Source organism: Dryobates pubescens, chromosome 36 (genome assembly GCF_014839835.1).
Source record: "Dryobates pubescens isolate bDryPub1 chromosome 36, bDryPub1.pri, whole genome shotgun sequence".
In the NCBI taxonomy this organism is placed as follows: domain Eukaryota; kingdom Metazoa; phylum Chordata; class Aves; order Piciformes; family Picidae; genus Dryobates; species Dryobates pubescens.
In genome coordinates, this window is record NC_071647.1 from 3774567 (window position 1) to 3791511 (window position 16945).

The 16945-nt window shown below is 46.3% G+C and overlaps 1 protein-coding gene across 3 annotated transcripts in view; it reads right to left on the bottom strand.

Annotated features, from left to right (window-relative positions):
* MAP3K3 (mitogen-activated protein kinase kinase kinase 3) overlaps positions 1-16945 on the bottom strand; it is a 48361-nt gene that overhangs the window by 14846 nt on the left and 16570 nt on the right. For 2 of the 3 annotated variants that reach the window (XR_008463031.1, XM_054176640.1), the window contains exons 5-11: positions 14584-14683; positions 13108-13221; positions 9580-9700; positions 3750-3883; positions 2907-2980; positions 1187-1254; positions 886-978 (exon numbers count right to left, since the gene is read on the bottom strand). Coding sequence is in view for 1 of the 3 variants with exons in the window: in XM_054176640.1 (XP_054032615.1) it covers positions 886-978; positions 1187-1254; positions 2907-2980; positions 3750-3883; positions 9580-9700; positions 13108-13221; positions 14584-14683 (704 nt within the window). In the remaining 2 variants the exon portion in view is untranslated. The remainder of the gene's footprint in view (positions 1-885; positions 979-1186; positions 1255-2906; positions 2981-3749; positions 3884-9579; positions 9701-13107; positions 13222-14583; positions 14684-16945) is intronic. The other variant, XR_008463032.1, reaches the window with a different exon arrangement.

Below are 16945 nucleotides of genomic sequence, written 5' to 3' on the forward strand. Positions count from 1 at the left end.
GACTCTAAATGAAGATTATGACAAGTGGCACCTTTCAGGAAACATTGAGAAACTCATTTGCATAAAGCCATCTGACGAGCAGAGATGTGATTCTTTAAGCCCCTAGTATATTTAGAAGGCCCAGAAGGGAGTTTGCATCATAAATTAGCAAAGCAGAGTGAATTCCTGAGGTAGGAACCCCCTAGATATGACCATGGCTAATAACTATGTCCACTGCTTCAGCCCAGCAGCCACTAAGCAGCCTGGATATCCCCAGAAAGGGCAAAGTGAAGAAAGAAGCACAAAGAGCCATCATGGGTTGCTGTGAAGATGTGCCATTGTGCATGGAGCATTATCTCCAGCACAGAGAGTAGAACATCTCCCTTAAAAGGAGAGACTGAGGGAAGTGGATCTCTTTAGCTTGGAGAGAAGGAAACTGAGGGGTGACCTCCTTAATATTTATGAATATGTAAAGGATGAGTGCTGAGAGGATGGAGCCAGGCTCTGCTGGGTGATGCCCAATGACAGGGCACTGGGCCCTGGGGTGGAAGTTGAGGCATAGGAAGTTCCATGGAAACACAAGGAAAATCTTTTTCACTGTGAGTGTGACAGAACACTGGAACAGGCTGCCCAGGGGGGTTGTGGAATCTCCCTCTCTGCAGATATTCAAAACCCACCTGGATGTGTTCCTGTGTGATCTGGTGTAGGTGATCCTGCTGTGGGAGGAGGGGTTGGACGGGATGAGCTTTCGAGGTCCCTTCCAGCCCCTAACATTCTGTGATTCAGTGAATTGCAAGGTCTAGGACACTTCCAGACTCTTCAGCTGGGAGCTGTGCTCACCCTGGAGGCTGCCACTGCTTCACCTCCTTTTTTCAGGCTGGAATTAAAGGTGTGGAAAGAACTCACCATCGTTGTAGTCTTTGTGCTGCATGGAGACGTTGTAGCGCCGCGGGTAGGTGCCACCTTTCCCTGCTTTGTCATAGATCTGATTCTCACGGTCTGGAAGGAGATGCAAAGAGAGAAGTGAGGCTCCTTCAAAAGGCCTACCCTGTAACAGCAGCTTTTAAGGAAGAGGTAAGAAACAACTTCATAGCTTTGCAATCAGCCTATCCCCAGTTGTTCTATGTATACAACCCCAGCAAAGCAGGGAGGGTAGCCAGCAAGGAGCAGGAATGTCTGGATCAAACCATCCTTGCAGCAGACCTACCTGAGAACTCCTGTCTGTTATCAGGGAAGCTCTGTGCCCTTGACATCCTGGACTTCCGAAAAGAGGGGCTGTGAAGGAAAGAAGGCAAGAATAAGGTTTGCCATATGCTAGAGTGAAGCCTTCTAAGACTCTAAATCTGAGCTGTTATATTTGCACATCAGGAATGGTGATTCTCAAATCCCTGCAATAACTTCACACTGTACCTGCAAAACTCAAGGCCCAGCTAATCACACTGCTGCTCACTGTGGGCAGCCACCCTTTCTGTTCAGTTTGTGCCATTTATTCAGCACTTTCCCCAGCCTATGGTCTAAGACCCAGTGCTTCCTTCAGCCAGGTGAAGCAGAAGGTTAAAAACCAAGGCTAAGAGGAAGAGCAGAACAGGGCACAGCTTGCAGCACTCTGCTCACAGGGCAGCAGAGAAAGGGGACTACTGCACTCAGTGATTTTCCATGAGCAGCAAGAGTTCCTCATGTGAAAAATGCTCTGTGCTTTCTACCAGCAGCAGATGAGCCTAAACACAACCATTCCTTACAGCCCTGATGTTTCCCCCCAATAAGCAGAACTCTCTAAGCAAACCTAACTATGGCCCCTTGTTTGGCAGAAGGTCTTCAACATCTCTTAAGAGATTGCACAAACTCAAAGCATGCCAAAGTTACATTATTCACACTTTATTTCTGTTAGCCATTGTAAATGGATTAAGTCTGACACAGCTTTCAGCCTTTCCTTCCTACTAGACAAAGAACAACAGCTTCCCCAGGTGATGCCCACTCCCACAAGGAATAACCAGGCAGGTGTAAAAGGTCTTTGCTATGAAAAAGGAAAGGTTAAGTCAGCCTTGGGCTGGGTTTTGATCCCAAGCAACTTCAGAGCTTTTATTTCCCCCGCTCCCTACCCTCCTCCACTCAGGGCAGGGAAAGGGGAAAGAAGGACAGGTAAAACATGAGCAATGCTCCCACTCCCCAAATGAACACATGCATAGACACAAGTTAACTCTAAGAGCTTCCCTGTGGTTCCATCAACTGAAGGAAGTGAATAGCTACAAGACCAAACCTCAGATTCTTCACATAAAAGCATACCCTACCTACAGGAACCTGCTTGGAGCAGCCTATAAACCATGCTGAAGCCCAATATTACAGCTGCTGGGAGGCCAGGTGGCTACTGAACAAGACCTAAGGCTGCCCACCAACACTTCAAGGATCAGCAAAGAAAGAGAAGAAAAAGATCTACAAACTCTTCATCAAAGGAAGAGCCTCCTTATTTACCTTTGGAATGACTATTCCATCTTGCAGGAGATAGGAATCTAGTGTAATGATACACTTGTGTAACCTTAGAATGGCTTGTTGGGGTTTGGTTGGTTGTGTGGTCTTTTTTTAGCAAATGAACAAGCAGAGCCTTGTCTAAAAGAGATTTAAATCCCCTGCAGCCAGATGTTCTCCCAGCCCAGGCTCCACACGGCCGGCACGCTTTACAGCTTTGTGTTTCTAACACAGAGCTACTGAAGCAGCAGCTTGCTGGTGGTTTGTTGGGGCCTGCTTTTGCCAGAAAATAAACCAGCCCTAAGCCATGGTTAATTCTCTCTAAGAAATAGATGGGCTATAGAGTAAGAAAGAAGTTCCTGTTTCTTGCCAAGAAAATTTGAGATAGAAACCAGACTTCTGGGGAAGTACAGCTGGCATTTCCATTTGAGCACATAAGTCTCTACCAGCCTGTACATTTGTACCTGTCTGCTGACCTGTCCAAGGACTGGCAGCTTCCTGACACCGAGTTCTCAGCGCTGCTTAAAGGGTCCAGCATCTGCAACACAGGAAAAAAAAATCACATGGCAACAACACAGAATGATAAAATCATAGAATGCCTGGTAGGAAGGGACCCCAGGGCTCACCTGGTTCATGCTTTCTAGGTGATAGTGAAGTTTGAGATGACCCAGTTCAGCCTAACACCTCTAAGAGGCTGTGCAAGGGGATCAGGGTCTACTACTGTTTGCTGGAGAGGAAGAGTGGAGTCTAAAACGATTTAAAACGCACTTTTTTTCCTTTCTCTCACATAGCAATTAAGGGCATATCAAATCTGAGACACTGCTTTAGGTGCTGAAGGACTCTGCTGTGAAAAATGAAAGTTTAAGTCCGCCTTGTGCCGGGTTTTGATCCCAAGTGACTCCAGGAACAGCCTCTGCTGGTGCTGCTGCATTGCTGCCTCCACCTGCAAGTCGCCCTTTGACCTTACTTCCTACTTGTCTGAATGGAGAGGGCAGTTTCAAATGCAAGAGGGTCACACAAACCTGACAGTAGGAAACCTGAGCATACATGTGCACCCCCAAAACTGCTCAGTCAGAGGTGAAGACAATGCCCCATACACAGAGCAACTGCTTCTGGCACTCCAACAAAGGCTTTCAACTGACACAGCTACAAACAAGCCTGAAGCATAGGCGAAATGAAGCACACAGTACTAGCAGGGGTTGATGCAACTCCAACAGTTAGTGCAAATCCTGGAGTGAAAAAAGGGGGCTTGGAGAGATCCTGAAACAGCCAGACTTGCTGTTTGTCACCCTAGTGCTCATACTTACACACTGCTCGTTGGTTTCTGGGATGAATTCCCCCTCACTGTTTATGCTGGTGTAGGAACCCTGCCGAGCGATGCGCTGCTGCCTCTCTGGAACGTACCCAGGGGGTGGTGAACTTCGGCCTGTGTTCTGGGAACCTGGGCCAGGAAAAAAAAGAGACAGTTCTGATGCTTAAAGTGTAATGAAATGAGACTGCATAAAATCCAAACAGTCACCTCTAATGCCAGACCTCTCTGAGAGCAGCAGCTCTGGAGTGAAACACACAGTCTGGATACAAATGGAACCGGGAGGTGATGTTGTCATCCCTGGATGTGTTTAAAGGTTGTTTAGATGTGGTGCTTGGGGATATGGTTCAGGGGTGAACTTTACAGAGTAGGGTCAGTGGTGGGACTTGATGATCTCAGGGGTCTTTTCCAACCTGAATGATTCTATGTTCATGAGCACCTGGACTGTCATTTCAGACCCTGCAAGGTTATTGGTGAAGCTGCTAACAAAGCAGCCACCTGTTTCTAACCTCTTCTTCTGCTCAGCTTCCTAAGTGAATGTCAGTATCTTAGGGAGAGCAGAGGACTCCTGGAATCCTTGGGGCATGAACTTCACTGCTCATCTCCACTCAACAAAACACTTGCTAGGGCAACCAGCCTTCTATCTTAATCAGAAGTATGCCTTAACTGGCATCATCTACCTTGAGTGACAGCACAAGTCCTACTAGTCATTATCAGCTGAGCTCATCACATTGACACTGAGCAATTTCAGTGTCACATGGGAGCACCCTTACCTTTGCAAATACCACCACCATTCCTGGTTTACTGTGTGAAAAAATGAAACTCCAGGACTAGTTTGGGTGAAACAAGAGAAAGGTCAAATGTGCCATTTCTGTTAATTAGATGAGACAGGGAGATGGGCAGAGAGGATGTTTAGGGGCCAAAGGATGAGAAAAACATCTTATCTGCTAATGGCACCACCTAAAGAGCTTCTGTTGTGCTATCTACTGACAGAAACTTCACCTTCAGGATTTATTTTCTCCTTAGAGCTCTCAAAGATGATACTTTAGAAACAAGAAGATACAAAATCCCTCTTTGCAGTGACCTCTCCACCTGCAGCTCCCACCAAGTCACACTTGGGAGCTCCAGGAAATGCTGTGGTCCAGCCAATCGACTCAAGGTCACCCATGAAATCAGAGACAGCATTTTAAGATCAGCTCTCAGGCTGTTCTCTTTACAATGCTGTCTTTAATTAACTGTGTGTACTCAGGTGCTCTGAAAGATGGGTAAAGATCAGCAAACCCTCTCCCAAGGAAAATATTTTCTACAGAAGTTATTGTAATAAAGGGTGAAGGCAAACATCAGCAGAAGCTAACTGAAAACAAACTTGGACATAGGAAGTTCCATCTAAACACGAGGAGGAACTCCATTTTGATGGTGCTGGAGCGCTGAAGCAGCCTGCCCAGGGAGGTGGTGGTGGAGTCATCTCTGGAGTCATTCAAGGCCTGCCTGGATGCCATCCTGTGCAACCTGCTCTGGCTGAACCTGCTCTGGCAGAGGACTTTGGGCTAGATGATCTCCAGAGGTCCCTTCTGGGACAATGGGCAGTCCTTTTTACATGGAAAATACAAGGGCTGATGGGTCCAAGTTAGTCCTGGGGAGATTCTGCTTGCAGTCCAGAAGAAGCTTTTTCCCCATGAGAACAGTCAGCCATTGGAATCATCTCCCAAGGGAAGTGGTGGATTCCCCTATATTGGCCTGTTTTAAGACTCAGCTTAACAGGATGCTCGGCCAGCTCATTTCAATTTAAGGAGGATACTGAGACTCTTGAATGTGTCCAGAGAAGGGCAACGAGGCTGGGGAGAGGCCTTGAGTACAAGCCCTGTGAGGAGAGGCAGAGGGAGCTGGGGTTGTTTAGCCTGGAGAAGAGAAGGATCAGGGGACACATCTCTTCTCCCAGGCAAGCAGCACCAGAACAAGAGGACACAGTCTCAAGCTCCACCAGGGGAAGTTTAGGCTGGAGGTGAGGAGAAAGTTCTTCCCAGAGAGAGTTGTTAGCCATTGGGATGGGCTGCCCAGGGAGGTGGTGGAGTCACTGTCCCTGGAGGTGTTTAAGAGGGGACTGGATGTGGCACTTGGTGCCATGGTTTAGTAATCATGAGGTCTTGGGTGACAGGTTGGACTTGATGATCTTTGAGGTCTTTTCCAACCTTATTGAGTCTATGATTTCAACTATGCTATGACCCAGAAAGGTTGGACCAGATGATCCTTGGGGTCCCTTTCAACTTTGCATTCTGGGATTCTTTAATTCTTCCAACCCACAGCATCCTGTGAAAACCAGCAGGCACCTTTCAGAAGGCTGCAGAAGGAAGAAACCCCCAAGGCTGGCATGGCTAAGAGTGCATGGAGAGGTGGCTTACTCACAAAGATCACCTACTGCTTGGAGCTACCACCTGATCTTCCAGGCAGCTGCACGGGGCTCCGGCGACGTCCCAGCCCAGGCGGTGTGCGGATAACCAAGGAGCGTGCTCTGGGCCGCCCCCAGTCACAGCAGCACACTTTCACTCTTTCCGACACGCTGCCATGGGCAGCCAAAAGGGAGCCCAAGGCCTGCTGGCACCAGCCCAGCTGCTATTGTGGAAAGGCCCCCATCAGTGGGCAGGAAAAGGAAGTCGGCACTAAATCAATGTATATCAAAGGAAGTGAGTGGAAAAAACACAACTGCTGCCAGAATGCTTAGCCAGTCTGTCCTTTTTCTTTTTTTTTCTGTTTTGTTTGTTTCTCTTTTAAAATAAAAGTTATCTTTACTTCCAAACCTCTGAGCTGGTGACAGCAGGCTGGAGGCCTGTCCACTTTAGAAGACAGGGACTCCACGGCTGCACCTCCTGCCTGCGAACGGCTTTGGTTGAACGCAGCTTTCGCCTTTCGGTGCGTGGCGTGGTGCGAACAGGGAAGGCTCCATGAAATGCTAGGAGACAGAGATGTTCCTTTTCCAAAGCCAAGACAGGAAAAGAGAAGGATGAAGAAATGGATTCAAGGCTGAGCTATTGCCAAATTACCACCAGACCTCTGCCAGAACCACAAAGACGATCTAAGGGCTGGCTGGAACACCTCTGCTATGAGGGCAGGCTGAAGGAGCTGGGGTTGTTCAGCCTGGAGAAGAGAAGATTCCAGGGAGATCTTAGAGCTGCCTTCCCATACTTGAAGGCATCCCACAGGAAGGCTGGAGAGAGACTTTTCATAAGGGTGTGCAGAGACAGGACAAGGGGGAATGGTTATAATCTGAGGGAGAGTAGGGTTAAGACTGCAGCTTAGAAAGTAGGGTTAGACTGGATCTTAGGAAGAAGTTCTTCAGTATGAGGGTGGTGAGACTCTGGAATAGGTTGCTCAGAAAGCTTGTGGATTCCCACTCCTTGGAGGTGTTCAAGGCCAGGTTGGATGAGAACTCGAGCAACCAAGTCTGGTTGAGAGGCACCCCTGCCCATGGCAGGGAGTTTGGAGTAGAAGATCTCGGAGGTCCCTTCCAACCTCAGCCATTCAATGATACTTCTGGGGCTCTTCATAATGTAGCAGTCTGGTACTTCAGCACATTGAGAAAGCAAACCTGATCCTTTCTTGACTGATGAATGACAGGCTGATCAGAAAATATCCAGAAGCTGGGATAAGAGGAAAGAGTCTCTACAAGTGGGATACAGAAAGGGCCCCTTATTACTATACAGTTTACCCACGATGGGCACTTGTTACAGCCTGTTAGCCTTGGCATCATCATCTGGATACCTCAGAATGCCAGTAAAGGAGAAAAAGGGGGTTTTATTTATTTGTTTTTTTAAAGAATAAAATATTTTTGGCATTGAATTTGTCTGTGAAAAAACCCAAAGAACTATGGAGTTCAGACATGCATGGATGCTGCTGCCTCCTTCACAGGCCCAGGGAACGTGGCTCTTTTTATGCACATTAAGGTCAAAACTGGGATGGATGGGAAAAGCCTTTTTGTTCCAGTTTCAGTCATGTATTTCACAAGCTTTCAGCACTTCTTTGTTTGCTGCTTCATAAAAGCAAATGGTACAACAGGGGATCAGCAAGACTCTAGGCAGGATACAAGCAAGTTTGCTAGGCAAGTCTAGTACGGAGAACTGCTCTAGTTCTCAAGTCCTTCTCCATTCAGCCTACCTTTGGGCAGAGCAGCATAGATCTGACCCCAGTTTAGGCATCCCTATGTGGAGACTCTTCTAGTTTAATCTGATTCTTTGACACTAAAATTGCTCTGCAAATACTGATCCAAAATCCTGTAATGATTATGCCTCAAGTTTAGACAGTTAATGAAAGCGAAGCACTCCTCTGGCACAGAGAGAGCTGGTTTAGAACTTGGAAACAAAACAACTCTGACATTCCCAGCTCCTAGTACTGCTCTTGTGATTTGCAGCACTTGTCATCTGAAGCATTAGGTCTGACAAGCCCTAAAATAGCTGCTTTAATAAACACAGCCATTCTCTGCTTCTGTTTTCCAGCAGAATTTAGCTTTTCTTACTCCTAAAGCCCAAGTCATTTACATGGAACAGCAGCTTGGGCTCCAGCCTTCCCGCTGCAGATCCCTGGTATTGCTCACCTTCCCCCTGCTTTCTCTGCTCACTGAGCTTCACACCAAGGGGACAGATTCTCTGTTATTTTGGATCTGCAAGTCTTTGAAGCAGTTTCAGGTATTTGACATAAAAAGTTACTAGCTTTAAGCATTCTTGTACCACAGACCTGGATTGTACTGCATAGTTATATAGGAGGCTAGAACAGAGATATCGGGCTGGGACACCTCATCCAACCTGGCCTTGAACAATTCCAGGGAGGAGGCATCCACAACCTCCCTGGGCTACCTCTTTCAGAGTCTCACCACCCTCATACTGAAGAACTTCTTCCTAAGATCCAGCTTAACTCTGCTCTCTCTCAGACTATAACCATTCCCTCTTGTCCTGTCTCTGGACACCCTTATGAAAAGTCCCTCTGCAGCCCTCTGTAGGATCCCTTCAGGTACTGGAAGGCAGCTCTAAGGTCTCCCTGGAATATTCTCTTCTCCAGGTTGAACAACCCTGGCTCCCTCAGTCTACCCTCATAGCAGTGTGCTCCAGGCCTTGGATCATCTTAGTGACCCTGTGGACTCACTGCCACAGCTGTGTGTCCTTATGCTGGGGACAAGGTCTCTCCCAACCTAAGCCATTCTACGAACTCTGACAAATCTACCAGAGAATGACAGGAGCATGCTTCTACTAAACAAGAGTTCATTAAGCTAACAGAAACAAAAGGAAATGAGACAAAGGTACACATGACTCTGACTTCTCTCATTTTCTTCTGTGCTGCTGTGCCAATCACTTATGGTTTCAGCCTTGTGCTCTCCTCAAGGAGAGTGAAGGGTTAGAGAACTCAAGCGTGCAGGGCACTGCTTGGACAGACAGGGGCAATTCCAGTGCTACCAGTAAAATGCTTGGTTACAGGAGTGAGGACAGGTTCCAAAGCCCAACACAGAAAGAGAAAATTAAAAAACCCTAAGTTTCATGAACTGAAATTGCCAATCTAAATAAAAAACCCTTAATGGACTCATGTAAGCTTTCCAGATTTCTAACCTCAATGAGCCTGGCTTTAGGACATCCCCTTTAGCAGCTCCTCAGCTGTTCAACAACTTAGTAAGGGAACTTTGAAGCATTCAATTGTAAACATATTAAGAGCTTTTGAAAATGAACTGCCTTGTCCTAGAATAACCTTTCCATTTCTCTTGCCTTTCAGAAATGCTGTACCATAAACACTAGTGCCCAAAAGACACATTTCACAAAACAAAGACAAGCAGAAGTGGCAGAAATACTCACTGACAGACAGATGCCTACTTCTGGGTTCTGGCTGCTGATAGGGTGTGCTCACATCCCCCACAGACTGGGAAGTTTTAATCCTGACTTGTTTGGGCAGTCCAGAATGGGGTGAAGAACTGGTCTGTTGGGTAAAATAAAATCAAAAATAAGAAAAGCAAAATGAGACTGAGGAGCTCAAGCAGTCCAGCCACATCTTCCAAAACAGGATTATGTTTAGTAGCAAGAAAGTCGCTGAGAAACAGTTGGGAGAATCTGAAATCTGATTAACTTCACAGAACACAAACAATAAAGGCAGCAAAGGAGCAAGCTTCACAGTTACAGTCTAAACCAGGAGTTGAACAACTAGAGCATGCTACCCTCCAGCCTCCAATCAAATGCAGGATTTCTAGGTCTCCAAGTTTGTCCTCCATTAGCAGCTGCCTATGAAACCAGGAAGAAGGGGCTGGTACCACCCACTGAGACCAGACCATGGAAGGATCTGCAGCTTCTATCAGTTACCTTGGCCAGCAGAGCTGCAGTCTCAATCTTGCCCTCTTTCAGAAGCAGTTAGATGGCAACCTGAGTGCCTTCAGTCTTTGAAAAGTAACCTGACAGTTCAGGTGGTCCAAGTGAAAATGAATTCTAGAGAGTTTAAGAGCACAAAGAGTTTGGAGATGCCAAAATGAATGCTGCCCATGCTGCTTTTAGTCATCCTGCCCTGAACTTACACAGATAATCTCATTAAGGACCATTTTTCCACAGTGCCTTCAGCTCATCCAAAGCAGGAAAAGGAATGAAAAGAGACACAAAGGACTTTTCCCCAGTTTGTGGAGAAAGACAGAAGGGATAACTCCAGCGCACACTGTAGGAAGAGGAACTGCAGGATGCTTTTACAATTGAGGACAGCAGCTTGCTGCCCAGAAATGTTGCCCTCCTTGCCCAGCTCTGCCAAGAGAAACTGCAAAGACACATCAGACTCCAGAAGGTGCTCAGCTGGAAATACTCCAGCTGCAGGGAGCTGACACCTCTGTGCTCTCCTCATGGATGACACAGGGCCCATAGGCTCCTAACAGAGGACTGAGCAGGACACCAACCACCTGAGGATGGTGCATTAAGGTCTGAATGTATGCAACCCTGTGAATTGCTAACCTCCCCCAAGCAAATGAGATCCTATGCCTGCCAAGGCAGGTGCTCAATATTAATGGACACTTTCAATTTTAATCTTGTCCCAAAGTGCCTTGTTTTACAAGAAGACAGAATATTCCCTCCCTCTGGTGTGTTACAGAATTTAACTCATGCTAACTTATTGTACTGAGATGAACAGACCCAAAGATACTCCAAGGAAATCAAATCCTGACTACTGAAAGTTATTTGAATACCATTGGCAAAGCAGGTGTGAGGCCACTCAATTAAAAAAGTGAAGTATGGAGTAGCTGCTCACTTAATAAGCACTTTACCCTTGCACAGGGTAAGGAGGGAGCCTCACTTAAATTGCATTAACTGTGCCACGAACAGATTCACGGGAGCTGAACCAAGGGTGGGCAGTCTGGCTTCAGTACTCTAGGTGTTCAACTTAACCAGTTCTTCCCATTAGTTTCTAAACAGAAAGAGAGGACTGACAGCTGAAGTGAGTTGCTTGACAACAGAAAGCACAAGTGAGCCACAGAGAGAGGCAGAAGACAATTAATATAAAGGCTACTGACAAACACAAGCTCTCGGTGCTAGTCACACAGCTACTGCTGTCCAGTTAATGTGGTTTGTAAACACACTTGTGCCAAAGTCATGGCATTACCTTTCCATCCCCAGAAAAAAGAAAAGAGCACAACCAAAACAAAATCTGCATCCTGTACTTCAGGAAAAATAATGCTTCCCGCTCCCTCAGTGGGATGAGATCATGCAGCCAAGAAGCCTCCTTCAGACTTGTGGGCTTTTGCTTTATCACATGGAGGGCTCTCCTGTCAGGCAACTCAGAGCTGAAGAGGAAGTCGGAGGAGAGGGGGGAAACAGTGGCACTTACTGAAGACTTCGCTGTTTGTTTCTGCTTTGAGCAAAAGAGGAAAAAACAACTAATAAAAGGACAACACCACAGTCCTGGCTACTGGCTGGTGGAGGGATGAGATTTACTGTAGGTGGCTTAGCTAAACTGTAGGTAACATCATTTCACAGCTGGTTTGCAGCCTGCAGCCACTGCAATTAAGAGAGGGCTGTAAAAGAGGATTGTTTTACTGTGTTATACCAAACGCTGAGGCCACCTTTCACAGACTGTTTCCTGACAACACAGAACAGTCTGACTATGCTAGGTCAGACCAAAAGCCTTCTTGCCAAGTATTGTCTTCAGAACAGCCACTAACAAACGCTTAGGGAAAGGGAATAGGACAAGGAACAGCATCATCCCCTTCTGCGCCTTCCCAGCTTCTGGCATCCAGGCATTTGGGAAAGGGCTGTTAACGCCCCTGAAGGTCTTTGTGTTTCTATCAACATGGATTATCAAACTCAGAAATAGTGAGGAGTGTATTTAAGTTCTCCTGACAGTTCCAAGAATTACAGGTATGATTATTTCAAGAGTTTGAGCTCACAGCCTGCAGAACTTGAATAGGGATCAACATTAAAAATCAACGAGCTACTCCCAACAGCTTTCATGACAGAGCAGCTTTTTGTGTCACACTCCTCAAGAGAAGTTGGTAATCTGCAAATGGAATACCTAAGGCATCAAGGTCTTTGGCTTGAAGAGCTGTGACCTTAATTTTGACAAAAAGAAAAAAGGTATTGGTGGAGTGAACAAAGTTCTCTGTCACAGATCAGGAATAAGGGAAACTTCTGCTGCTTTTTTCCCCCCTCTTCAGCTTGCAGTTCAATTCAGTGTCCAAAATGGGCAACTTTGACTTAAAAGATTTACTTTTCAGCAGAAAAGAAGTGCAAACTGCACTGCCACATGCTGCCACAGCCACCTGTGGCACAGGGAAGTGAAGCAAGACAATCCAATTCATCCTAGGTGTGAACACACCATTAGTAGCTAAAAGCAACTGAGTTTCTACGGAGTAAGGCTGGATTCAGTGCATTAGGCTGCAGAACTGAGAAAAAAACCACCAGGAGCTGTCCTCAGGCTTCTCAGCCAGGAAGAATCAAAATGCTAAGAGCTGGTCTTCAAGGACAACCTGGTGCTTTCCTAAAGGCAAGATAATTACACTTGCAGCACTGTGCTATTAATCAAAGGGGAAAAAAGTTCTCTGCGAACCAAACTCATTGTTTTCTGAATAGAGTCACTGGGTACTTGATATTAAATGGCCTTCCTATTCCAGCTTCAAAAGCTGCAATGTTCTATTCCCTGAACAGCTGCTGAAGCCAGAGGAAAAAAAAAACAAGGGGAAAAAAAAAAGATACCTATAGCTAAGCCAAAGCAAAGAGGATAACCATATGCATTTGTGTCTGTGCAGAGTGATTTTATTAATCCCTGGTACTCTCAAAGCTGCCATCGTGTTTCAGAGACTTAAGGGTGAACAAAAACAAGCCACCCTTCATTTTGCTGCAGTCACAGAAGTTGTTACCTACATGGTTTCTGTCCTGAGACAGCAATAATATTCTAAGGCTTTTCACGTTAGAGCTTCGGTCTAAGAGATCCACTGCTTTATCCAGGTCATCTTGGTTTTTCAAAGGGATAGACAGCTGCAAAACAAAGAACAGGGGGAAAAAAAAAAAAAGAAAAATCAATCTACTTCCACAATAGGTATTTAAATAAACATTAGAAAAAGGGAAAAAAAATATAATCAGAATGTAAGATAGGATCCTGGCTGCTCAATGACTCCACAGATTCCCATTCCGGCACTGCTTCACTGTCCCTTTTCATGAGGCTTTCCTCCCACGCCACCAGAGGACTGGCTGACCCTCTGCAAATTTCTCTAAGGCACTGTCCCCCAAAATATTAATTGCTACCTCTACCTGAATTTGTTCTTTGCAAAGAACAAGTCAGAGACAGGCTCCTGACTCCCTGATGAGAACATTGTCTCTGAATACTTATGAATCCAGACCGAACGATGAAGTGAAAATTGGGTTGCAGATCAAGACTAGGACCAAGAAGATTAAGAGTTGGCAAGAGGGAATGAAAGGAGAATTTAAAACTTGCTGGTAAAACTCCATGATATTATGCTCAGACACCCTCTGCTCTACAGCCTGCTCACATCTCCAAATGTGAATGCTATTAACACTGAAGAACCCTTTCCATCTTTGTCCAGCTCCCCTCAGTTAGGGATGAAGTCCTGAATGGTGGGAGGGCGACATCACAACAGGACAGGGTTTAGCGATCATGGTGGTTAGGTTATGCTTGGACTGGATGATCTTAAAGGTAAGAGTCGCTTTTTGGGGTGGCCTGGTGGTGGGAGGTGTTGCCTGCCTGGGGTTTAGGCTGTGGGAAGCTGGTGGTAGGAGGTGAAGGGGATGAATCAAGGTTGTGCCAGGACTCAAGGCTTTGCTGAGGGTGAGTCCATGGTGGCTCCTGATGATGGGGCAGGTGACATCCTGCTGTGATGGGGCACTAGGGGTGCTGGGACCTCATGTGATGGAACCCTGAGCAACCTGATGTAGTTAAAGATGTCCTTGGTCACTACAAAGGGCTTGGACCAGATGACCTCTGAGGGTCCCTTCCAACCTGATGCCTTCTATGATTCTAGGAGTCTTTTCCAGCCTTAGTGCTTCTGTGATTCCATGACTCTGGGACTGTCTGCATTCCTCAGCTTGTGTCTATACTGGACTGCAATACAACAGTCAAAATACTTCAAATACCATTTTTTTTTTTGCTTCCCCAAGAATCTCCCAAACAATACCAGCACAAGGAAGCAAGATGCTGCTGTTCACACAGTATGAGGCTGGTGTTCTGTCAGCAGCAGTGTGTTTTCCTCTGGAGCAGAGTGATTCAGCTACGGTTCATATCAGAGGGAAGAAATGAAAGAGTACAGAAGATGGGATGGGAGAAGGAGGTGTTGTTTAGAGAGAGTGTTTCAAGTTCTGAGCCCTGCCAGCAAGGCTCTGTACCTCATTGTTCATGTAGTGGAGGTCCAGTGGCTGGCCAAAGGCTGTTTTCACTTTCTGTTGCACGTCTTCATAGCGCACGGGACGGACAAATGGGATAATTCTGGAAGGAAAGAGAGCCACTGATTGGATTCAGAGACATATTTGATAGTGCAATTAAATTAGATGGCTGAATCATTAAAACCACATTTGAATGCTCTCCTCTCATCCTCAAGCAAGTAGTGAACCTTTCCAGTTTGAATTGATATTCATTATTTTAGCAAGGAACTCTTGCTCTCTGGCCTCTTTCCAAATGGTTTGTCAAAATGCAATATTCAGCTGAAGAGTTCCAATAGAATGCCTCTGTCCCTGGGGAGAAAAGGATCCTTTATTAAATAAATGTCTTTCACCTAACAGGATATAAGATGCACTTTGGCTTCAAGAATACTGCCTCAGGCACAAAACACAAATCCATTCAGGGAGAGCTGAATTAAAAGCTGCAGCAAACCAGGCCTTGGTTTATCACTCCGGTATCTGACCTCAGAACTCCCATTTCCAAGATGTGTTCCACTTGACAGCTTTCAAAAACATTCCTCCAGCAAAGTTAGTTCTGAACTCCAGGGGGAAGGCATCATCAGGAGGACACAAAGGAATCTGAAATCCCTCTGTCCCAAAGGGTGGTTGGTGATATTAGCTCCATGCTAGCCCCCTGAATGATCAGCTCCAAGTATCTGACTCTCAGACTCAGTGCACTGCCTGCAGTTATCCTTCACCCCCTGTGCAACACAGTGGGGCCAAAGGTTTGAAACTAGAGCAGGGTAGATTTGGATTCAGCATTAGGAAGTTTTTTCTTTACCCTGAGTGTGGTGAGACACTGGAACAGGTTGCCCAGAAAAGATGTGGATGCCTCAACCCTGGAAAAGTTTAAGACAAGGCTAGATGAGGCAGCCTGGTCTAGTGGAAGGTGTCCCTGCCCATGGCAGGGCAGTTGGAATTAGTCGATCTTTAAGGTCCCTTCCAACTCAAACCACTCTGTGATTCTTCTGAAGGAAGCTGCCAAGTACTACCTTGACAGCTGTGGAAAAAGATGATTTTCATCCTTTTCAGCAGTACTGGTGAGTAAACTACCCTGGGTCAAAGAATTGGAAGATTCAACTATGAATTCTAATTTCCAACCCATTATCCTAGCAAGCCAAGGATGTCAACTGCTCAGAATCCCACTTTTCATCTCTCTGCTGCACAAGGCCCAGATGGTTGTTCCTGCCTTCAGGCTCCTGTAACCAGACTTCTCACCATCTGCTTTCATGGGCCACAGGACCACGCTGTGTCTCCAGTACCAGCAAGCTAAACAAACAGCTCTGGGACATGGCTGACAGCCACCATCCTTCTGCGAGCTGGCAGAGCACTTTGCGAGCTGCTTACCCCACTGCTGCAACCTGAAACGACTCTGCTGTGCCACACCTGAGATACTGCCACAACAGGCTTCACTTCTAGCACCACTGAGTAATTTTGCCATCAGGCAAGAAATAGGAAGACCTGAATGGACCACAGAAACTCAAGACCTATCCTGCTTACAAGGGCAACTCTTTGAACTCAGTAAAACCCCAAACTCACCTCTGGGGTAGCTCAGTGAACAGGGGAAGCTCGTGCTGAAGCCATGCTTTGGATGGAAGAATTAGCTTCCAACACATCCATCCAGGCTGCTTTGCCAGCACTCTGCATCCTGCCACAACATGCAGCCTTTGTTTTAAATAGCTCCAGTGTTAGCTGGCATCCTTAGTCCCTTCCCCAGGAAGGGTTCATCTTGCTACCAGACCTACACCGTTCAGCTACTTAGAAATAATTGTTCCTGTTAAAAAGCAGCCCACAATAACATTTTCTACATGCTCTTAAGAAAGCCATCCACAAAATGATAGTCCTCTGGCACTGTACTAATGTAATTTAGCTCTCAGTTGAGCTGAAGGCCCTTATAAAGGCTTCCATTCTGTGCTCCATGCATTGAAAAGCAGAGCTGTTCTCGGGTGCCGCAGATTCTATTCGCTTCAAAAGCTCTGTGCACTCTTCTAAAACAAAATCATGGACTGCAAGGTTTAAGGAGCCCATTCCTGCCTGACCACCTTGAATATTTGTGGTTAGATCTGGCAGCTCCTCTGAAACCAAGCACACACACTTACATTCTGGGAGCTTGCTGGCTGTCTGTAACTGCATACCACTCTGGGAACGGGGAATTCAGGCGAGCCTCGCTGCATAATTAGACTAACACACAATCAACCTTTTCATTTTAATGTTACTCCAGCAAAAAAAAACCAAACACCAAAAAACACACCCTTTTCTTCTCCCCTGAGCAATGTGCCATCTTAAATGCACTCAGGCAGAAGACATGCAT